We start from the raw sequence: 23,419 nt of genomic DNA on the forward strand, positions 1-23,419 counted from the left end.
ATCTCGCAAAAAACAAAAAAAAAAAAAAAAAAAAAAAAAAAATCTCGCAAAAAAATCTCGCAAAAAAAAAAAAAAAAAAAAAAAAAAAAAAAAAAAAAAAAAAAAAAAAAAAAAAAAAAAAAAATAAATCTCGCAAAAAAATCTCGCAAAAAAAAAAAAAATAAATCTCGCAAAAAAATCTCGCAAAAAAAAAAAAAAAAAAAAAAAAAAAAAAAAAAAAAAAAAAAAAATCTCGCAAAAAAAAAAAAAAAAAAAAAAAAAAAACCAGGGGGTAAGCCATCAAAATTTGCATTAATACTACAATATTTCTTTCAAAAGATTAAGCAAGCTATGGTGGCCGAGTGGTTTAAGGCGCTGGGCTGGAAATCCAGTGGGAATGTTATCCTGCGCAGGTTCTAATCCTGCATGCAGTGATTACATTTTAAAAAAAAATCTCGCAAAAAAAAAAAAAAAAAAAAAAAAAATCTCGCAAAAAATCTCGCAAAAAAAAAAAAAAAAAAAAAAAAAATCTCGCAAAAAAAAAAAAAATCTCGCATTTCCGTCACCATGAGTAGTATAGGACGCCCATAGGGGTGGTAACCAATCAGAAGGCGATGCATATCATTAAAAAAGGCTCTCGACCAATCAGATGGCAGGATTTGCTAATTTGCATAAACAAGATGGCGCCTATTTATCAAAAACAAGATGGCGCCTATTTATCAAAAACATGGCGCCCGTGACGTCACATAGGTCGCGCTAACATTACTACTGTACTGTAGTAGTTTTTAAACAATTTAAATAAATTAAACTTCACAAAAACAAAAAACAAAAAAATCTCGCAAAAAAAAAAAAAAAAAAAAAAAAAAAAAAAAAAAAAAAAAAAAAAATCAGTATTTTCGATTTGCATAAACAAGGTGGTGCCTTTGGTAGCAAAACAAGGTGGTGCCTTTGGTAGCAAAACATAGCGTCCATGCCCAAATAAGGGCAACATGTCCAAATAAGGAGAAATATGAAATCGAGGTTGTGACGCGTATGTTCAAATAAGGCGATAGCCAATCCATGAGATCGAGACCAAGTCACGTGTTACCACCGACCCAGGGGATAGGTGGATATACCCCACACTCGGTCGGAGACTGGACACCATTATACCGTGTGTATAAAAAAAATCGAGTCGAACCGTTCGAGTCACTCTGAGTTTTGAACTTGTATCGAGCGCTGGAAAGAAGAAACCATGGCACAGGAGCTGACCGACGAGGAGATGAACCAACAGATGGATCAATATGAATCAGTGACCGATGAAGAGATGAACCAACTGATGGATCAATATGAAGCAGTGAGTATGACGTGTACCCCTGTAAGAAAGTCCTCTTTAGAACTCTAACCCTAATCTTTTTCATAGAGTTACTGGGATTGGCTACCTCCTGAAATCCAGTCATACATCATTCACCTCAGAGATGTCCAGTTTCTCTTAGACATACGCAATCGTGATAGGTGGAAAGCCCTGCGCAACGAGATACATACCTTCGCAAATGTACGTGCAGCCTGGGGGCTAGGTCCAATCAAAGTCAAGCTAGAGACATGTCTGCTAAAGCATTGTCCCAAAGGGAAAGTTCCAGGAATTAAAAAAAAAAATATGCACACGGTCGTGTGCGGATTATGCACATACGGACACAACACATACGAAGTATTTCTAGGGTACGGACTTGATGATGCCCATTACAGAATCTACGAGGCTAAAATGCTTTTACCATCGTAGAGCCACTGGGATATGCTTCCTCCAGAACTACAAGATTACATCATGCGCCAATTTTTTATTACAGAGTCACTGGGATAAGTTACCAGAAGAACTAAAGTGTTACGTGCTTGACTTGGCAACTTGGCAATGCATACGCGATCGAAGGAACAATAAACTATTGAACGAACTTCACAAGAAAATCTTAGATTATGGCGAACTGAAACGACATTGGGGTTACGGACACATAGAAATACGCCTGAAGAAAAGTCTTCCATATGTTTGTAGAGCGTGGAGATTAAATAATCCTCATTATTACAATTCTTACTACGCACATTATGTCAACATTCATCAAAAGAAAAAGAGAGCCGTTCTAGGAAGTAATATTAGAGACGCATTAAATAATGCATCTAAAATAAAAAAATCGAAGTTTTTCGCTCGTATTGCTCATGTATCATAATGGGTTACCTTAAAATAAAAAGCAACGTTGATGACATTTTTTCGTCTCCTTACTGTCTTCACAGAACAGACGAACCTACGACGAAGCCTTCCCCTTCGACGACGACGACGACGCTCAAGCGATGCTCCAAACTGGAGGTGGTGGTGGTGGTAACAATACAAGACCCCTCCTAGACTTCGAATTAAGACCCGTAGGCGCTCGACGTAACTGGAAAAACGCCCTCCACAAACAAAGGTACGAAGCCACGCTCAAACAACACAGAGATGCGACTCGCGAGGACAATCTAGGCCAAGAATTGACTCGTGCCCTTCAACGATCCATCGAGCAACAAATCGCTCAGGAACCTACCCTGACACCCCACTCCACGGTCCATTTCACCATGCAGTCCAGTGCCTTCACGCACGCCTTTCAGTCCACCACCTTCACCGTGCGAGAATTCGAAGAAGGGAGTGAAAGACTAACCACTTATCTCCAGTCTCTCGCGTCCAAACTCAACTCCAACGAAGAATTCACCCCCGACGACACGTTTACCATGGAAACCACTTTCATACGTACCCCAGGTCCTGGCAGCGGGCACGGAAAACGATACAGGCCGAGTTGCGCCGCCGTGCGGAACATCGTCAAACGGTCGCGCGTGACCATCAAAAACAAAGACACTCTCTGCTGCGCCCGAGCCATCGTCACCATGAAAGCCCGGGTAGACGCGAACGGGAATTCGCGTGACCAAGATTACCGCAATCTCCAACAGGGCTGTCCTGTCCAAGAGCGGTTGGCCAAAGACCTCCACCGTCGAGCCGACGTTCCCGAAGGACCCTGCGGCATTCACGAACTGCAACAATTTCAAAAAGCGTTACCTGGCTACCAGATCAAAGTCATGTCCATCGACCCACCCCACATGATCATCTACGCGGGACCCGAACCCTCGACCAAGATCATTCGTCTCATCAAAGAAGACGGTCACTACGACGGATGCAATTCGTTCAAGGGATTCCTCAGCCGATCCTACTTCTGCGACGAATGCAATCGAGGCTACGATCACGACGACTATCGTCATCATCCCTGCCTCGGTCAATGGTGCACCGCCTGCAAACGAAAAGACTGCTCCGATTTCATCGAGAAAAAACGACCCCTAGCGCCAGGCAAGTTTCCCGAACCCACCATGATCTGTTCATCGTGTAACAGAAAATTCTTCGGCTACCCATGCTACGACGCTCACCGGCAAGTCCAGAGGGGCAACGAACACTCCATCTGCAACACTCACAAAAAGTGCGAGAAGTGTTGCCAAGTCTACGACTCCAAACGCAAGAACAAGCAAGGAAGATGTCCCCGTCACAAGTGCGAATGGGGTGAATGTCACATCTGCGAAAAACAAGTCCATCTGCCGACGCACCGATGTTACATCAAACGCATCCCCGAAGGCGAAGACGAGCCCGAAAGGATACGCGTCCCCCGCGACAAAGTCAACGGGCGACCCTTCGAAGAACCCGGACCCAACGATCCAGACCAGACGAGCGTCTTTGTAGACAAAGACCCGCCCCTTCAAGTGTACTGCGACTACGAAGCCATCACAGACGCCGAAGGGAATCAGACCCCCATTCTACTCTGTCTGGAAAGCGACGAAGACGAGATATGTCACTCCTTCTACGGGCGCAAATGCACCGCCCGCATGTTCGATCACCTCGAAGGTCTCACCGTCGACCAGGACAATAAGGATCGGAACGTCATCGTCATCTTTCACAATCTCAAAGGCTACGACGGGATGTTCATCCTGCAACACTGTTACGCCAACCATCGAGAAGTCACCGGCCAAGTCACCGTCGGCACCAAGATACTGTCCCTGAAATCCGACAGACTGACTTTCAAAGATTCCCTCTGTTTTCTCCCGTTCCCGCTGGCCAACTTTCCCGCCACCTTCGGAATCACCGAACTGCATAAAGGATTCTTCCCGCACAAATTCAACACTCTAGAAAACCAAGCGTACGAAGGTCCCATGCCTCCGAGAGACATGTACGATCCCGACGGCATGTCCGCCAAAAAGAAAGCCGAGTTCGAACAGTGGTACCAAGAGAAAGTCGACAACGACTACCATTTCGTACTAAGGGAAGAAATGGAAGCCTACTGCGAGTCGGACGTCAAACTCCTCAAAGCGGGTTGTCGAAAGTTCCGACAAGAATTCCAACAAAAAGCCGACTTTGACCCCCTGGAGAAATGCCTCACCATCGCCTCCGCCTCCCATCGATTCTGGCGCAAGAAACAAGTCCCGTTCGACACCATCGCCTCCAGACCACCGCGAGGATGGCACGGCGCACGATCCAATCAGTCCGTCGAAGCCCTGAAATGGCTAGCCTGGCAAGAACACTCGTTGCCACGCACGAGTCAAGGCGATCGTATCCTCACGGTACGAAACGGCGGCGAAGTCCGACTAGCCAATCAGCTCGTGGACGGATACGATCCGACCACTCGGACCGTCTACGAATTCCACGGATGTCTATGGCACGGATGTCCTCGCTGTTTCCCACGCCAACGCGACCGATATCCCATCTATCACGCCGATCGCACCCTGCAGGAAGTCTACGAGGCCACACTCCGCAAACACGACCTTCTCCGTCGTCAAGGTTACCAGCTATGCGTCAAGTGGGAATGCGACTGGAACCTAGAAGTCAAAACCAACCCTGCTCTCAGCCAGTTTCTAGACACGTTCGAAATCGTCCAACCGCTCGAACCCCGAGACGCTTTCTTCGGGGGACGCACGAACGCCGTCAAACTGCATCACGAGGCCGACGTGGCTCAAGGAGAACAAATCAAGTACATCGACGTGACGTCGCTCTACCCGTGGGTCAACAAGGGAAGTAAATACCCCATAGGACATCCACAAATCATCGTCAATCCCGACGACCAAGACATCCGTCACTACTTCGGTACGGCCAAAGTGGACATACTACCACCTCACGAACTTTACCATCCCGTTCTACCTTTTCAGCACGAGAAAAAACTCACCTTCCCACTCTGCCGATCGTGCGTGGAAGACGAAATGAACAAACCCCTCCTCGAGAAATCACATCGATGCTCTCACACGGCCGAGCAACGCACGCTACGAGGGACCTGGTGCACCCCCGAAATCGAGAAAGCCGTTGCCATGGGATACACGATCATCAAGATCCACGAAGTCTACCACTTCCCGGAAAGACAACGCCGTACAGGACTCTTCGCCGATTACGTGAACACCTGGCTAAAAATCAAGCAGGAATCTGCCGGATACCCGAACTGGTGTCACACCCCCCAAGACAAGACACGGTACGTGCAACAATACCTACAGAAAGAAGGCATCGCTCTCGATCCGGACATGATCCAGAAAAATCCCGGACGCAAAGCCACCGCCAAACTCATGCTCAACTCCTTCTGGGGCAAGTTCGGCGAAAACCTACACAAACCCACCACCGAAGTCGTCTACACCGCAGCGCACCTCTTCGAACTCGTTTCCAATCACTTCCACGAGATAAAACAAGTCAGAATCGTCAACGACGAAGCCCTAGAAGTCGTCTACTCCGAGCTCAAAGACAATACACCCGACAACGGAAAAATCAACATCTTCATCGCCGCTTTCACCACCTGCTGGGCTCGACTCAAATTATACAGCTACCTGGAACTGTTAAAACAACAAGTCCTCTACTTTGACACCGATTCCGTCATCTACTCTCACAAACCAGGTCAAGCCGATGTCCCGCTAGGCGATTACCTCGGAGAGATGACCAACGAGCTCGACGACGGTGATTACATCATCGATTTCACCTCCGCTGGACCCAAGAATTACGGGTACAAAACCCACCAAGGCAAAGTCTGCTGTAAGGTGCGTGGCTTCTCCCTCAATGTACGAGGATTACGACAACTCAACTATGACGTCATGAAACAAAATCTCCTCGACGAACTCGAACAACCTCTCGAGGACGGTGAACGACGCAACATCCCCGTCGTCAACCCCAACTTCTTCTACAGAAACCCAGCCACCAAACATCTCAAAGTCATCACACACACCAAACGCTACGGACTCGTCTTCGACAAACGCGTCGTAGACACGGACACTTTCATGTCGTTTCCATACGGATACACACCATTGTAATTTTTCACTTCCTGTAAAAAATCAATAAAAAAAAATCAATAAAAAAAAAAATCATCTTTGAAAACTCATTTCCTGTCTATCGTCTTATTTGGACACGCGCATGACATGGTGCAAAAGACTGCTGACGCACTGCAGGCTCAGGAAAAAAGGGCCCCCGCCCATTTTTATGCTAATGAGCAAAATGCTGCAATCTGATTGGTCGAGAGCCTTTTTTAATGATATACGCTGCCTCCTGATTGGTTACGGCCCCTATGAGCGACCTTTACTACTGTCTCTTTTCTTGACCTATGCCGGGTCTTACAATATAAACAAAATAAGACTTGTGAGAACGTTTCCTTTGGAATTATTGGTTGCTAGAAGAATGAGAGGTACGGGTTCCTTTTGTTTTTTGGAGCCATAACACAAACTGGTTGCTCACTGTTCTAGCTTGACGAAGTTCGTGATGTCGATGTTTGCATTTGGCACTTGAGAGACACGGCCGATGGATCGATAAAAAACCATAGCGAGAAGAGAGGCAGCGAGAATGCGCAACGGAGCAATTTCACGAAAGGCCATATTGGCGTTTTTGCACCGTAAGACGTTTTTCAGCAAGGAAACCCAACCCAATCTATACAATTTCCTTCTGAATAAAACAGTTAGTTTCCTTTACAATAATATTTCTTAGTTATTTTTCCTTTTCACAGTCTCGCCTATATGTTGTGGACATCTGTATCCTTTTTTTCAAATTTTGAACATTTAAGGCTGTAGTCTGACAGCCGAAAAGCTCTGGTGTTTATTTTTTTACTATTATTGTTTACTATTATTAGATAAGTAATCGTAGTTAGCTTTCGCCAATTAGTATACATTGTATGCTAGCGACTTCGACACGTTAATAAAGTTCTTATCTTATCTTATCTTACCGTGCTAGCCGAGATGACGTCTTTATACATGACAAACATCTTTCTCCCAGACTGAAAGAAAATATCTACAGTTTTAACATCTATGTTCAATTGCAAATCAAATTTTTGTATGCTATTTTAGGTCGAATGAGAGTTCTAATTATGGCCGGCTCTTACAGAACCACTTATCAGATTTTCCCGCCAAGGCGCGAGAGGTGAAGTGCTTGAATTCCCATTTTCGTCCCCAGAGCCCACGATCCTTCTGGCCTGCTCTCGATCCCTGCCGCAGGCCAGAAGGATCGTGGGCTCTGAGGACGAGAATGTTGAATTCCATGCTCTTATTCCCAAACTTAAACAGAGCTTTCGTGACGTAACTTGTCTTTTTGTTTATCTAAATCAATGGAAAGGCGCAATCTTAAGTCGCATAATGTTATTTCCGTCAAGTTTGTATGTAAACTGTTTATGTGTACATTTACTACTATTTTCGATACTACAAGAACGAAGACTAACGAATAAAAATTGTTGGCTCTGATATAAATGTTAGACGAACGAAATAAAATAAAATACGAAATAATAAAGTAAAATATAATGCCACGCAAGAATTCAAAAGAAGAAACCACGACTATCACTCCGCTGTGAATTTATTGAGAGTTGCTTGTTAACTGATAACAAACAAAGATACAAATACAGTCAGGTTCTTTCTAACAGACAAAACCCACGCTAAATTCATGGCTCATCGTTTGTAATTTTGTACGTTCGATGAGGTTCAATATCCGGCCTCAAAATAGCGTATAAAAATCATGACGTCAAATTAAGCTGAGTAACGTCCACAAAACAGAAAAATCACTTGTAAATCCATACTCATTAAATTGCTATTTTGGACCTTGAACAATCTCTTGTACCACGAAATATCACAGTCACAGACACGCAGCACATTACCGCAATGAGTTCTGCTTATCGTACGGTTCCGTTTTCATCTCTCAAGAAGTGCAGGACCAGTATTGAATCTCCAGTGCTAATAGCGCTTCGATCAGGTGAGCATTATGCCAGCAAAACAAAAAAGGCAAAAACCTACTTCAGAAAATAGTATCATGATATAAAAGCTACGAATGCGCTCACATGCAGATCAGATACCCTTGGGCGCAAGTAAACACCAACAAGGAAAAAGCGTTTTTGAGAGGAACACAGAGCCAGCAATTCAATGTACAAACTTGTGGTAGGTTGTCGTACATTTTTACGTAATATTTAACATTTTTGGCCAAATCCCAGACTGTCAGCTTCTCTGTTTCATCTTGTATGTTTCTGAGGCAATCCTACTTGGGCAATAGAGTCACCACTTTCTGAACTCAGGCATATATTACACTCTTTTTATACAAGAAATTAATGTCGAATCTGGCATGTTCACTTCCTCAACATCGCTGCAATGGTAAAGAGAATTTCATTAAAATTTGGACGGAACAAACATTGAGGACTTTCTCAATTCTTACTGTATAGTGTTGTTTCGTCATGTTCATAAAAATCGAAAAAATTGACCTTCCAATACAATTTTAATAAGGAATAACTTTTAGCATGTCCCAAGATTTTGGCTATTGTCGACCTAAGTCGGTTGTTATAATGTGAGAAAGGTTCTTACACAACGCCAAAAAGCTTAGCCAGCACGTTTCACAGTACCTTGCATATCCGTCATTCTTTTACCTCAATGAATATTTCGAAATGAAATCACTCATCTCAATTACTAGTTTACTAAACAGCGCATTTCTTAAATCACTGTAAGAGTACGCCTTGAACCATTCTAGGTAAATCTTTACAAGAATAACTATATCGTGCTCGATGTGTCCAGAAACTGATATGCGATTGACTGCGGTCTAATTTAAAGGCCCTTATGTTATGACGAAGAGAAGGCAATGAATAATATTGACCTGTGAGCTGACTTTTTTTTTCGGAAGATTTTCAAGGGGCAAAATTCCTAAATCAAACACGTCACTATGGACGCAAAAATTGGAAAAGTAGATTGTAATAGCAGGGAGACCTTCCAGTTGGGCGCGGCTGTTCCCGTCCCCTCCCCCGTGCGCCGTCCTTCGTCTCCTACTTTTAAGGAAGTATAATACCCTTGAGTGAAAATTGCTCGACCGAAAATTTCTCGTAGGGACTCGGCGCTTGCCAAGCTCGATTTTGAATATCCGACAATAAACTCCCTGAAGACACCCAAAAATAACACCATTGTCCTAAAAAATTCAAACCATAACAATAGGCAAATTTTGATATGAAGTGAGAACGTTTCTGATAGGGATAAAATACTTTGTAAAAGGAAGTTCACTTACTGACATTTTTGCCCTTTTCCTTTTCGTAAGGCCTTAAATATGCTGATCTGCTGCCTCGTCGGAACGACTTTGTGCGGTCGGCAAAATTGGAGAAATTTAGCAGACTGCCTCCAATTGAGTTCTACTAGAACATCTCCAAAACACATTCTCAAGTTCATTCGTCGCCATGGTTATATGATCATTCCTCAATCTAACCCTCCAACGGAAGAGCAAGGAGCAATGAGACCTAGCAAAAGAGCTATTTACAGTGGTAAATGTCCCTTTAAAATGGAAGTGAAAGATTTCGTAGACACTGTTCCAAGGTTTTTGAGCAATGCTTCTTGCAGTGGTTGTGACGTCCGTTGCAAGCCCATCTCCTACACGCTGAAGCTGCTTCGCAGAAAATGCGAGAATTATTGGTTGTGGGAGGAACATGAAGTGCGGGTTGCTTATGTTTTAGAACTATGAAAAAGCCTTGCTCAGTCTTTCCGCTTGCTATGCCTCAGTATTAGCTGAACATTTCGTTACGTCAATGTTTCCATCTGGTAATAACAATAAAACAAACAAAACGATAGGAGCCTATAACGCGTAATTGCCGCGCCACCATAATAGTTTTATCAAACAATAGTTATTTTCACACAAGAAAAGCAACACTCGTATCACTACCGCAAAACATTTACTGCACTGGATTTAGTTATTACAACGTGGTTAAATTAAAGGTAATTGATCATTTCAAGCTACTTTCAACAATGAAATCAAACGGAGTGACAACGCCTACCACATATATGTGCAAACGTCCGAAGACTATTCCTAAAATATCTCTTCTATTGTGGAGAATCTTTGTTGACGGGTTTGTTTATATGATGCCTCGTTAGCAAACGACTTTGCGATGAGAAGGCATCATGGTGAATACCGTAACTAAGTGACTCTAAATATTAAAGACGCATGAAACTTATCAGTAATTGGTAATATTGCTTTTGGCGTGTAATACTGAAAAAAATATATTGGCTGGCAAAAACTGCAAAATTTCTGGGTGGTAAAAGCGAGCGATGAATTCTTAGGTAAAATCTTGAGTTTTTAAACCCGCGTCATACAAAAAGAAGTTGTACGTTAGGCTCAGATTTCTTGGGACAGTTAATCGTGACCTACCATTTCAATATCCAGAGTTGACATTTTTGTAGCTCGAGCAGAGACTAAAGAGCAAATATTGTAAACAAAGACTACCTGACATGTACTTTCAACGTTTACCCTTCGTGGCTGGCACAGCGGTAATAGTCGTAGGAGTTTTGTTATGGCGACCTTGTTGGCGTTCCCAGACAAGACAAAACGTTTCCACAAAGAAATTAAATCATTTCTCAGAGAAGAGACATTTTTTCTTTGTGAACTCCAATAAGAGAGTAGTGCCGACCGTCATGTGAAAACGCTTTTGATCTGACAAATAATAAATTGAAATTGTTGATTTTCCTATCGTTATTAGTTGTAAGGGTCGAAACATGGCATATTGATACAGCAGGGTTATATTGGCAAAAGAAACTTCATGTGGAAAAACGTTCCTCATTTTCAATTTTAGCAGATGGTTGAGCTCTGAGCTTGCCGTATCCTCACGTAGATTTTTTTGAAAACTTTGAAATTGTTTGCAGGGAGGTCTCTACTGATTCGTAGGATTTCAGCAGTCTTCAGTTAATAACCTAAAAAGAAACTCCCAAATTGCAAGCCACGCAAGCCTTAGACACCAAGGCAAAAGCTCTCTGGAAAGAGTTTGGTCGGAGTTGCATTCCGGTAACTCTTAAACGTTCATTTTTCTGAGGTAATAACTTTAAATGAAAGGAAACTTCAAAATAATAGTTTCCTAAGGTAGAAAATCACCAAAGAAGTGATAACAAACCGAAATTAAGTACGAGACCGGAGTAGTTAAAACTTAGAGAGATTACTGACGACAGACTACAAACCACAAAAATTGGCCAGTCATTTCTGCCATGTGGTGATTATACATAAATACAACTTTAATTTTGAGTCACTAACACAAACAGACGTCGGCAACTATGAATAGCTACTATCACTCCAAGACTAATGCCTAAGTTTAAGTAATATATCAAACACGAGAGACTGTGTTTTACCACATTTCCAAATCAGAAAAGAGTTGAAAATACGCACATCGGAGTATTTTTGGCGCCGGAACTTGGATGTACTTGTAAATGTGATGAGACACTGTCTCCCGCGTTTGGTATATCATCTCAAATGAAGCAGAGGGGGGAAACGGAGAACCAGAATGGTAAAAATCCAGTCTAATTAACAACACATATCAAATGAAAGCTACTAAAATTGCTTTCAATCATCTACCTTAAGTTTTCTTTCAGGTAGTAGAAAGTCTTCAACACCATGTTGGGATTTTTTTTCTACTCGGTCTTCCATAGAAAAGCACGAGTCTTAAAATGCAGGCTGTTCTTCTTGGGTCACAAACGGGGGGTCATAGTGCCGAGAGTTCCTATCGGAGAGCGCGAAAACTGGGGATGAGATTTGCAACAGCTTGGTAATCGTGTGCAACATAAGTTGCAGAATGATGTGTTTTGTGAAGAAAGCTTTGGAAAGAATCACACCAATACGGTCCAATCATATACAAAGGATGTCGACTGTTTCAGAAACCGGTCGGTCCACGAATCCTATAGCTTAAAAGCTAGCCCTCTCGAGATATCAAATGAGCCATATGCGAGTTTTGACTACGAAAACAGTGACAAAACTTTCTCAAACTGATTAATAATTCATCAAGTTTAAACAATGGAAATCATGACCGTGACGGTATTTGGTTATCTGATCTTAATTAGCATAGATTTTTACGATTTTATTTCACCGTTTTCTCCTTAGTTTTAGTTTCGATTGGAAGATATATCAAACACTCAAAACAGTGTTTGGCCACATTTCCAAACACCTCGAAGTTCGTCAAAAATATATACTTTCTTCTCGGTGTTTGGAAATGTGGTCAAACACGGTCTTTCGTGTTTGATATATTACATGATTTAACGACAAACTTTAAGCTGAAACGACTGGACACCTCAGATGTCGATAAAAATCAAGAATCTACGCGAACAGAACTTCGAAGGTAAGGCAAACAACATGCAATCGGATGAAGAGGATACTCAAAAAAAGCTACATGAATAGTAAATGAATTTATTTAAACTTACTCTTGTGTTAAATATCCCGATTCTTTTATCCGTTTTTATTGTGTTCAATACTTATAAAGTATTATTTAATATTGCGATACGAGGCCTGAGTAATTAAGGTAAGGCAAACAACATGCAATCGGATAAAGAGGATACTCAACGAAGTAACATGAATAGTGAATAAGCCCGGGTAAATCTAAAATTATTCTTGTGTTAAATATCCCGATTCTTTTATCCGATTTTATTGTGTTCATGATCAATATTTGGTTTGTAAAAGTCAAGGAAAACATGGAAGGAGGTCGCTTTGGGGTGGGAATAAGAGAGTTAATTACTTCCTCGTTCGTCTTGAATACAGTGAATCCCAAGGTCATGATCAAAGCTTTCTTAATATCGCCATGTTAAAAGTAAAGGACTTCCAGTGGGTGTTCTATCAATTGTGACCGGTTAAGTGCACACCACGTACTATTGCTTGAGGAACCAGGTTTCGATTGAGCGACAATCAAACAAATTTACTGGGAGATCATTTGTATGCTGAGAGCTAACATAAAGCCCTATTTCAATTACACTACGTCATGAAACAGGGAGGAAACGGGCTGGTTATACCTTTGCATCTCATTTAGCCAGATGTAATAAAAAAACAATCTGAAACACTCACAGAATCAGACACCTTGCATGCTTACTATCTTTGACTTTCAGCTGTGCCAGCTTATTAACTGAAGATTAAATTGAAGTGCGTCCTTTTTCATTAATTAGCTAGTTTCTTTGTTTGTTATTGCGGTAAACAGGCAAGACTCACGCTATCTGTAAAGTTCCTTGATCGGCGTAGGCTTGATACTTAAACTTTTTACGACTCTTGTAGATATTAGTCGCCGTCTGGAAAGGCTCAGGCCCCGTCTACGCCGCGGCCGGAGGAATTTAAAAACAGAGCTTCATTTCTGCGGTTAGGCCTACCGTCTTCAGTAATACGTCACAAGAACCAAGCCTTTCGAAAAAGCTCTTCAAAACGAAGGAATTTGAATTTTCCTCAAACACAAATCAAAAATACAGACAGACAGAGAGACAGATAGACAGCTAAAACTTTATTTAATCACGATAAAAGATTTAAGCTTAGTAGCCTTTGGGATCGTGCATACTAAATTAACTTAAATTATATTAAAACTTGGCAGAAAGTATATACATGATAAATAGCTGGTGATTGTTGCCGTTTTAAATCCTCCGGCGTAGTGTGAACGGAGAACATTTGTTGCGTTTTCATTATCGTGAAACGTCCGCATTCAATTGTTGACGGGACCACGAGAATGAATGTACTTTATTACGTCCCTTAATATTGTCTCGGCAAAATTTGTTATAGAGTCAAGCCGGTCAATGTCCATAACAGGCCATACTACTTTACTCCTTTTGATGCGATTGACGTGTTAGCTTTGACCATTGACAATCTCCTAAAAGAAAAAATATCATAGCCTGCGTTCTCTCAGTGAAGTAAAACAAGAAGCCGAGGATGCAATGACCGACTGCCAATTTCTAGCCGCGTCTCACACATTCCTGACCATTTCTATCATCTCCATTTTATTATACGCTATTATGCGGAAACCTAGCTTGAGTGATTAACGAAGGCTGTCGAGTGACAATTCATCAGTGGTTATCGTTCCTAGGTAGCTGCACTGTTAAAAGTCGCTCGCTTTTCCTCTTGACATTTTTAATCACATCATACCGTGTCCTACTATCTACTTAGTTTTTTTTTATTTCACTTGGCTTTACTTTCAAATGTGCTTTGTTCGAGAACGAAACAGTAAATCAGAAAGCAAAACAAATCGTCACACTCGTACAACTCGTCCACATTGAGCGAAACATAACAAGACACGCGCAGTGCTATTCGTCAAAGTTGAGACAATGTTAGGCCCAGGCCGCAACTGATAATATAGACGTTAGAGTCATTAAGTTTCTCCAAGTTACTCCAAGGTGGATTGCTCGCTGAGGAACATGCAAAAGGCAAGAAGAAACATATTTTAAAGGCGCGAATTCGATTCAGCCTCGTCGCTGAATGGGCCACCCTGGCTAAATAAAGTTTAACTTTGCCTTACCTTTTACCTCCCGGTCCGTCATACTACGGCGCCTGCCACAACTATGAGTGCTCAAAATAATTGTTGTCACTGGTATAAGCACAACTTAAGACAATAAACAATTCGATTTTGTCAAGTTTTTTTATTATGCAAATTCTACTTGATTCATTTTAAACATTCAAATGCTGCAAATTTACAATAACCTCTCTGGACTACTCGATCAACAAAGAGAACGGAAAAGTTCTTGCTATTCACAAATTTTGCACATTTACAATTAATTACATATACACCTTAACAAAATCTTTGTTCGCGATGTACATTAACAATATTGTGTTTAAGTATCAACAATCAACATTGTACGATAATAAGTACTAATTAAACAATTGCATGCTCTCGACAAGAACAGTATGTTACATAATGAAATCCACTACAATTGCAAAGCAGAATTAAAAGCATCTGACAAATGTTTAGCTATATAATGCTCTTCATACCATAATTTTGTATCGAGAAAATAATTCAGGAAATAAGAAACTTAACTTGTATGTAGACTGAAGAAAACGTGTCACTAATGTTTTGGACTATTAGGCTTCAGATCGGAGTTTTTACGGTAGAAAAATGAGTCAGATAAATTAATAACAAATTAATTTTATAAGTAGAAAAAAAAATGGTTTAGCAACATTTACAAGCCTATAGGGAATTCAATCATATTTTGAAAAAAGTTAACATAGGAAAATATAATACAAACGTCATGATCTCTAGTTACAACGGGATATACAGGATTTACAGTTAAATGAAACAAGGGCGGGAAAAATCCCTCTTGCTGCGTCGAAACTGTACGTGATGCCTCAGTGCTTAGTCATCCAAGACCCAAACAAAGGCGACTGGTAATGTCTTCTGCGTCCACATCCAATAGTTCTTGCATTTCTTGAATAGCACCTTATGTGTGTACATCACCGGTTTACAGTGAATGTTGCATTCTGGACATTTGGCAGCGCTCAAGTATCTGGGAACGGTTTCGTCTTTGTAGTCGATGACATCAATTTCGAATGGGCATTTGAGAGTATTCTGCTTACCTGAAGTACCAACGTTTCTCGTCTTCCTGCTTGGTGCTTTCAACATTGGTGGGATTCGTTGTGGGGGATTCGACTGAGGCACAATCATGTAATGATGGTTGTGTATGAAGCGAAGCACATCGTTAGATGATACGTTTGCTTGTTGTCGTACGCCCATCTTTAGACAGTTGGCTAAACTTCGAGCTCTCCCGTTGCGACATTCGCTTTTCAGAGACAAACTGAAGGATATGAGAAAAAGCCCCAAAACAACCTGCGAAATTTGAATAACGTGATATTGAAAATCGTTTTACGGTCACTTATCTCTTAATTTATTACTTTTACAGCGTCAGTGGTTCTCTAGCCTCGACTGACACTTTTCTGTTCTCGTGTCAAAAACGCTGGAAAAGGATGACTGCGCTTGAGAGCTTTTTGATCTAGCTTGGAAAGAAAAACGTCGTCGTTTGTATTGCAAACTGGGCGCACCAGTTTTGTTAGTTATCTTATCTTCGTCACAGTTTCTCAATGTGGGTCATTAAATGGACCCGACGAAATCAGCAAGGACATATAAACAACAGGGCCATTTCAATATTGAAACGAAGTCAAGTTTGCCCAGCTTTACGGCAAAGATCTCGATTTTATAGATAGGGTGCAAAGAACAATTGCTATGCTGAGTCGGCAGGCGTAAGTAACATGGCTGAAATTAGCAGCCGTTTAAGTACAAATAGTTCACAGCAAACATGAACTTACCCTGAAATATATAGATTTAAACATTGTCCTCTTGATCGGCTGATTCAAATTGTGGTGGATTGATACCGTGTTTCAATTGCTCTGGTCAAACAGGTCAACTGTCAACTGTCTTAAGTTACAGTTATAGTTTCCAAATTTATAGTTTCCATCTCCCTGATATTGCATGATGTAGAACTCACTCCTCTACTCGTTTTTCCCTTGTTATTTTCGAATCATCACTTTTTTTCTAAACATAATATTCACTTGGTCAGCATATTTTGAACCGACAGGAACATGTACAGTAACTATAGAGACACTGAAAATAAAACTCACGGACCAAGAGCCTGGAACAGGCCAAAACGAGTCAGTTGAAGACACAAAGAAATTTGTCGGCCATCAGCACCCACGCGATGTACTACTAGTGAACAAAGCTATCGAAGCTCTGAAAAATGTAGGAAAGCAACTTTCAACACTTCTTGATGATCATAAAGTTCCAAATTAGTTGTTGTGAGGGTCAAAACTTATCGACGCTGGGTATTCATTTAGAAGTAGGTAACTAAACACTGGCTAAGTTAGAAAAACCTCGGTAAATGTGAGCTAACAAAAGAATATAGGGGTTTCCCCCAAGACGTGTAAAGTTGTCTGTGCTGTAGTTAGGTAGGCACTTTCTCTTGGGAACATATACAACAACCCACGCAGACAAGAAGAAAATTAGTAATCTCTGTGATTGAACTTCTTGTCCAATAAAATCTTTTGTGGCGTGCATTGATGACGTGACTTTATGGCTACGCAAAACAAAGTGAATACCGATCAGTGTACGCAATGTTAAAAAGAGAACAATGTTAAAACTAATGGTCGTGCTGCTTGAATATCTTGCCTGAACACCGCCCTTGTCATAGTCTGGTGGAGTAATGAACGCCGCTAGCTTTTCCCAACAATCTCTTTGTGCCATCATGATTGAACACTAATTGCAAATGTACAGGGGAATATCTAAAGAGTGAAAAGAGCAGTCTCTAACGAAGTTAAGAGAATACGTCATTCGACCATTTTACTTTTCTATTTGACAATCTACGTAGTTTCGATTCGTGAGACGGCCTGAGCGCCGAAGCGTAATGAACGGTAGTTACACTATTCTCGACTCAGAAATTGTATTAGTCCTGAAAAACGAAAATGAAACAGAAACAGGCCAGGTCTTGCTTGCAGAAAGAAACAATGATGCAAACAGCAGTCCTATTGCCTCATCCAGTGCTTCGAAAAATTAACTAACCGAGAGCTGTTCTTTAAATATCGTATTGCATGAAAACCTTAGTGTTTTTAAAAACACAATGTAAAGGGGATATTTGACTTTGACTGAGTGTGTGCGCTGAGACGATGACTGAAAGCTATATTTTTAAAAAGTTTTTCCTTTCAATTTTGTTGATCGTAATCGTGGGTTCGTATTCAATAGCTCCGATAATAAAAATTATAGTGTTCAGTAAAATAGGGGTAAAAATAAAACTGTGTAATACGTGTAAAAGATCATATAAGGAAGCTGAATACAAACCAATACGTAGATGAAAATCCTGGAAAACGTTCTTTAAAATCTATACTAAGGTGAGAGGTAAATTTTAGGTGTCGTTTAGCCAACAAAAAATTCATGTATGAAGATTCAATTGTGCATTGTATCAGTTGAAAAATAATAGATAAAGAATCCGTTTCGCACCAAGTAGAACTGATGCTTAACTTGAGCAGGCCAGCGATGAGATCATTTCTAGAAAGAAAAGACATACATAAACTAAACTTCAAAAGATTTTATGCTACATAGTATTAAAGCTTGTATCATGCATGGGGAAGATCAAAAGGTTTTATTGCGAACAAGTCAGGTTCCTTTCAGTTCAAGACGGACTGTTCATTCTTGCTCTGATGAAGCTCTAAGGCTCGAAACGTCAGCTTTTCAAACTGGCAAAAATAGCTAAGTATTCTAGGTATGTAAGAAATAATGACTTGCCCATTCAAACGGAACGGTCCACGGACTGTTTGTGTTTTAAAGATTTCAAATTCGTGCATTATTTATTTAAATAATCTTGTTAAAACAGGTTGAGTGGTATTCTTTGCTATGCAACGACGGCGTGGAGACAATTTACTGTGACGTATATCAAATATTTAGCACGACAAGAACTTTGTTTGACAAAACACCGCACTCCACACTCAAAATGAAGAACATATAAATATCCCATCAGAGCAGACACGCTTCGGCAGTGAACGAGTAAGGCTCTGCTCGGTCCTTCTTAACTAAAATTGTTTATGCTAATGTTATACATTGTATCACAGAATTTTCCGCTTTATAACGGCAATAACTAAACATCCAGGGACAACTCTTATTAACACAGTATACACTTGGATAGTTTTATTTTCTTTAATGCAGTATAATATAGATAGTGCATGTAACATATGACGTAATTCTCTTAACCATGAATGTGCTATATGGCTTCGGTATCCGGCGCAAGGTTTTACAACTCACATTGGACAACATATTGGTTTTGCAGGAGACCACGCAAAAAGGTAAATTATGACACATATCATTGCATTTGCTGGGATTAATTTTCGGAATGAAATAAAAACAATGACCGCCTTTAGGTTGATGTAAACATTTGACTGAGAACGTTTGTAGAGAATACAACTACTTATGTAAACCCTCTCCTGTGAGTCTCCTGTGGCTCGTTCCCTCAGGCTAACTAATTAATGTGCCGTCACCCGACAAAGCCTCTCCACTCCATAACTTCGATTACCATTCGAGTGCGGTTGAATTACAATCAACATTTTTCCGATTACAACCAGACTGCCATATTCACTGAGAAAGAACGTTACACTGAAGGTTCGTCACAGCAATATCATGCATCAGAACAAAACTGCTGTCCACGGAAGCGGCTTTAGTCGCGGAAAACACGGAAAAAAAATTGAAACGTTTTGGATAACGTTTCTGGCGTGAGTTGACGGCCAATATAAAATGCATACTGATCAACCCACGCACACTGACTTAACAAAGAAGAAAGTTAAATTATTGATCGTGTTCCTCAAGGATCTTGCTCAAAAGTTCTCTTTTATGGTGAGTCGGGTGCGTGATAGACACTTTGCCCGAATGCCGTGTTTATCGCCAAACCTCATAAACTGAATACATAAAGAAGTAAAAAAACGTGTCTACTTCCCTTTCTACCAAATGGGAAACGGAACTCGTTATTCGACCGTTTTGTAGTGAGAAAGAACAGCACGTACCCGGAAGCATAATCAATACCAGTTTATGACCCAAGATAACGATAATGTTTCCTTTCCCGAAAATCGGTTAAAGAAAAGGGCACAGGAGCGGTGCACGTATTTTGCTTACAACAAATGGTCCAAAATGATGCAAACAGAAGTGCTATTGCCTCATCCAGGGCTGGCGAATCTAATGTGTCCCCGGCAATCTCTTACACGCCTGACTGACACTGAGTACGTCAGCATTAAGTTGTAAACAGTGCCGAGGCAAGGAATGAGAGTTACCTTTTTTACAAATCTTGGAGTACAGAGGAATTAGGATAAAACAACATGAAATAAAAGAAACTTTCCAAAAGTATGTTTGGAAGCTGAAAATACTCCATTGAAGAGATAAAAACTCAGTCGCTGCTATCAAGACTTGAAATCAGCAGAGTCTATAATACGTGACCTGCGTGCCTTAAAACATCGTGAGAAGGAGGTCTTACCGAAACTCACTTCTGAAACGGTGCTTATATGAAAACTGTTAAATGTTATTAAACTGACAGTTAACAATATTGCCGTGTATAGCTAAATATAAGGTAATAATAAAACTGTTAAGTAAATTGAATCCCTTACAGGGGGATGAGACTAGGAAATATTACGAAATGCTGAAAATACTTCTCTCATGAAATATTAAAACCTATACATTTTAAAGAGAAAACAAGAACTTTTTACTGCAAGCAAGTCGACGTCAGTGCCTTACAGTTTCAAACAGACTGTTCTTAGGCAGTGAGAAAACATGATTTGGGTTCCCTCAAACGGAACGGTATACAAAAAGTCTATGTGTTTTGGACATTTTCGTGGATCATTTAATGCTATGGCCCCCTGAGCTCGGACGACATGGAAAGTATTGAACTGTGACGTAGATCGACCATACAACTTGGCATTATGTATAGGGGAAAACAAGTCGCGCATGATTAAGAAACCGACTGACAAAGTCATTCGCCAATATAGCACTTTATAATTGCAGTTTTCTCTCAAAATTCTGAACCAGACATAAAAAAACAGAGAAATCGAAAAGTTCAAGTCAGGGAAGTTTTGGTGACTCTTTGCTTAACTGATTCCTTCATCACTGACAATGTCAGGCTATTTTATAAGAGAAGTGCTTATAAAACTTTTGTTTCTATTCCAATGACAACTCAATCTGTCCACGTACAACGGGAAGTCGTTTGTCATGAAAATCGTTTCCATTCTGTTATATCTACAGCTTACTGAAATTCTTAGTCGTAAAATATAACCTAGTAACGTTGGTGCGTTCTTCTTTTGGCATTAATCAATAATGTGTTTAGTTATTTTTATTTCATTGACTTACTATGCTGATCAGTCTATGATCCTGTACGTGAGTAAGGCTATGGTGTCACAGTTACGCCATCTAACATTCTTTTTAGTAAAGAAGCGGGCTATTTTTTTAAATGATGTTTTGTTGCTGATAGCGAATGACTGGAGAAAGTCTGGGAGAACTCGTAAGTCTTTTGTTCCTCTCCAGGTTCACATAAAACTAAGTTGGAGTTCTCTCAAACTCGTTTGTGTCTTTCCTTTACATCAGCCATGAAGGTATGTCAACACCTATGGGTGTCTCTTCTATATACAGGAGCTAAACATTTACAGCAAGAATTAGTTATTGTGTTATTACAGGACGGAAATCTCTAAATCACTTCAATCTGTCTAGTAATAACAAGTTCTATCTTATTGTGCCCTCAGTGACTACGAGTACAAATAATATCAGAACCGAGTGCAAATATCTTCTGGTATTTCGCCTACGTTAAATTCTTCATTTCGTTGCCATGAAAACGAAACTGAGTTAAAAATTTAATTTCAATTAATCTGTTTCTTTCTTTGCTACTGTATACGATCTAACATCAATTGGGTCGTGGGTGTAGTATCGTTTTTTGTATTTTAACGTTGATTGTATCGTTTTCTTTTTGTTTAACTTTTGTTTGTTTGCTTGTTTGTTTGTTTTCCCCATATAGGCTCGTCAAAATACAGCATCAGACGTAAAAAATATGAAGCGATGCTACACAATAAAACACCTAATAAAAAAACCTGATTTCGTCCCTAGCTTAAGCCTCAGTGTTATCATCTTAACGTCATTAACAGATCACTTCACAGTTGCGACATGACCATATCGAAACATTTTTTGCTTTTTTCCCATCTCTGAGTTATTGTTATTATTACGGAGGTTACATTAGCTGTTTATGGGCTCATATCACGTTGAAGACGCCGATCGTGGACTTTTGCACGTTCTTCATTTTCTCATTATAACAAAACCTATTGACGTTCATTTATTGATATCGGACACACCGCAATGTTCAAGACAACAAACGAAAATGTAACTGTGACATCACTCTCAAATGGCGTCATAAGGATGTAAAGACCACATCCGAACGTTGCTTGTCTTTGTGTAGTTCTTATTTTTCAAAATAAACTCTATTTGTCATTATAGGCCTTTCCGAAACGTTAAGAATAAGAATCAATAAAGGAAACAGCAAAGCAGGACATGACGCTGAAGCCAAAGACAGCAGCACGAAAACAAGCCGAAGAGGGTCTGAAGTGTGGCCGGAGTAGAGGCAAAGTAAATCGGAGAGAAAACAGAACGCTCGCGACGATATGTGGTCGAAAGACTGAAAAGTGAAAAGGGGACAGGGAGACCCAACACCCATCGCCCTGGGTCACCCATCGTATGGCAAAATTAAAGTCCAGCAGCATTATAGCTGCAGGTTCATTTAGACCTATAAATTAACTCTACCATATTAACTCACAATGAAACTCACAGTATTGATCAGTATTTTTCAAGCGTCTTCCGTTGCCAATCTGCAGCTGTAATTATGAGGGATAATGCGGCCATAGGTGAAGGCTAGTCGTTTAACTGAGGTTGCTACTGAGCAAGACCTGCAATTAAGACTAGCCGAGACGAACAAGAGCCTGTGTGGATAAGATAAGGAGTAGAAATTGAACTCCAGAAATGTGGTGGCTTTTGGGCAGAAATCCCCTACTGTGGTAACAAATTAAAGTATTATCAAGAAAGCGTTCAGAATCCTTTCAAACGTATACTTATATGCATATGAGAAATTCACAAATAAACTACTTAAGTAAGTTGAAAACAAGAATTCAATGAACTCTGCTCCTGATGATACGAGCTGTACGATGTCATCATTCAGTCAATCCTTATTGCCCCCAGTGGGGACGCATGCATGGGGCCGCAGCTGTACGATGTAGGCTAGTAAATTCCCTCAGTTGAGCTCGGTAAAGTACAGTGTGTAAAGTAATAACCGAGAGAATAAAGCAACACAGAGATTCCTTTTCTTTCATGCGCATAGAGAGTATTAAACGGGAGGTGAAACTCGTCTCTAGAATTTAATATTGTTACAGTTTTCAGACCAATTTACGTACATATTTGTATTCATAATTCAATTTTCAGCCCAAGTTAACCTTAAAATCTCGCCATGGTTATCCCTCCGGGATATAAATCGCTCCAGTTTACATGATGGGGCTTTTTACAGTCAGAAGATTGTACTCGAATGTCCTCTTAATTAATATCCTTAATTAAACGGTAGTTTTACAACGGCAGTCTTTTGTCGGCTACACAGAGTTGAAGAGGATAATCCGAAATGCAAATACTTCTCAAGAATTATTCGATGTATAAGCTTACCTACCATGAGCTCCTTAAGTTACAAGAGAATCGTATGA

At 40.6% G+C, this 23,419-nt stretch overlaps 4 protein-coding genes across 4 annotated transcripts in view; 2 read left to right on the plus strand and 2 right to left on the minus strand.

The window, feature by feature from the left end:
* The window catches only part of LOC110059432 (uncharacterized), a 439,844-nt gene that overhangs the window by 180,302 nt on the left and 236,123 nt on the right, over nucleotides 1-23,419 (minus strand). Inside the window, exon 2 of the mRNA XM_089275500.1 lies at nucleotides 62-129. The gene's annotated coding sequence lies outside the window, so the exon portion shown is untranslated. The remainder of the gene's footprint in view (nucleotides 1-61; nucleotides 130-23,419) is intronic.
* On the plus strand, nucleotides 2,314-6,864 carry LOC149102465 (uncharacterized). Its single transcript, XM_089274574.1, has 3 exons — nucleotides 2,314-5,089; nucleotides 5,879-6,018; nucleotides 6,715-6,864. The coding sequence occupies exons 1-3, from the start codon at nucleotides 2,551-2,553 to the stop codon at nucleotides 6,862-6,864; spliced, it is 2,829 nt and encodes a 942-aa protein (XP_089130700.1). The 5' UTR covers nucleotides 2,314-2,550.
* LOC149102466 (uncharacterized) lies at nucleotides 7,972-10,935 on the plus strand. Its single transcript, XM_089275520.1, has 2 exons — nucleotides 7,972-8,382; nucleotides 9,518-10,935. The coding sequence occupies exons 1-2, from the start codon at nucleotides 8,368-8,370 to the stop codon at nucleotides 9,932-9,934; spliced, it is 432 nt and encodes a 143-aa protein (XP_089131646.1). The 5' UTR covers nucleotides 7,972-8,367; the 3' UTR covers nucleotides 9,935-10,935.
* LOC149102467 (uncharacterized) lies at nucleotides 15,524-17,414 on the minus strand. Its single transcript, XM_089274575.1, has 2 exons — nucleotides 17,340-17,414; nucleotides 15,524-16,007 (listed from the first exon to the last, which is right to left on the minus strand). The coding sequence occupies exons 1-2, from the start codon at nucleotides 17,412-17,414 to the stop codon at nucleotides 15,537-15,539; spliced, it is 546 nt and encodes a 181-aa protein (XP_089130701.1). The 3' UTR covers nucleotides 15,524-15,536.

Source organism: Orbicella faveolata, unplaced genomic scaffold, assembly GCF_042242905.1.
Source record: "Orbicella faveolata isolate gen_17 unplaced genomic scaffold, um_ofav_v1 contig_36, whole genome shotgun sequence".
Taxonomy (NCBI): domain Eukaryota; kingdom Metazoa; phylum Cnidaria; class Anthozoa; order Scleractinia; family Merulinidae; genus Orbicella; species Orbicella faveolata.

Bases quoted from the DNA above. Each gene is read 5' to 3' on its own strand.
- LOC149102465 (XM_089274574.1), top strand. From the start codon at position 2,551: ATGCAGTCCAGTGCCTTCACGCACGCCTTTCAGTCCACCACCTTCACC. The intron at 5,090-5,878 runs GTACGGCCAAAG...CTCACAAACCAG, and splicing joins AGACATCCGTCACTACTTCG to GTCAAGCCGATGTCCCGCTA. The intron at 6,019-6,714 runs GTGCGTGGCTTC...TCACTGTTCTAG, and splicing joins AAGGCAAAGTCTGCTGTAAG to CTTGACGAAGTTCGTGATGT.
- LOC149102467 (XM_089274575.1), bottom strand. From the start codon at position 17,414: ATGGCACAAAGAGATTGTTGGGAAAAGCTAGCGGCGTTCATTACTCCA. The intron at 16,008-17,339 runs GCAAGATATTCA...CAAATTTCGCAG, and splicing joins ATGACAAGGGCGGTGTTCAG to GTTGTTTTGGGGCTTTTTCT.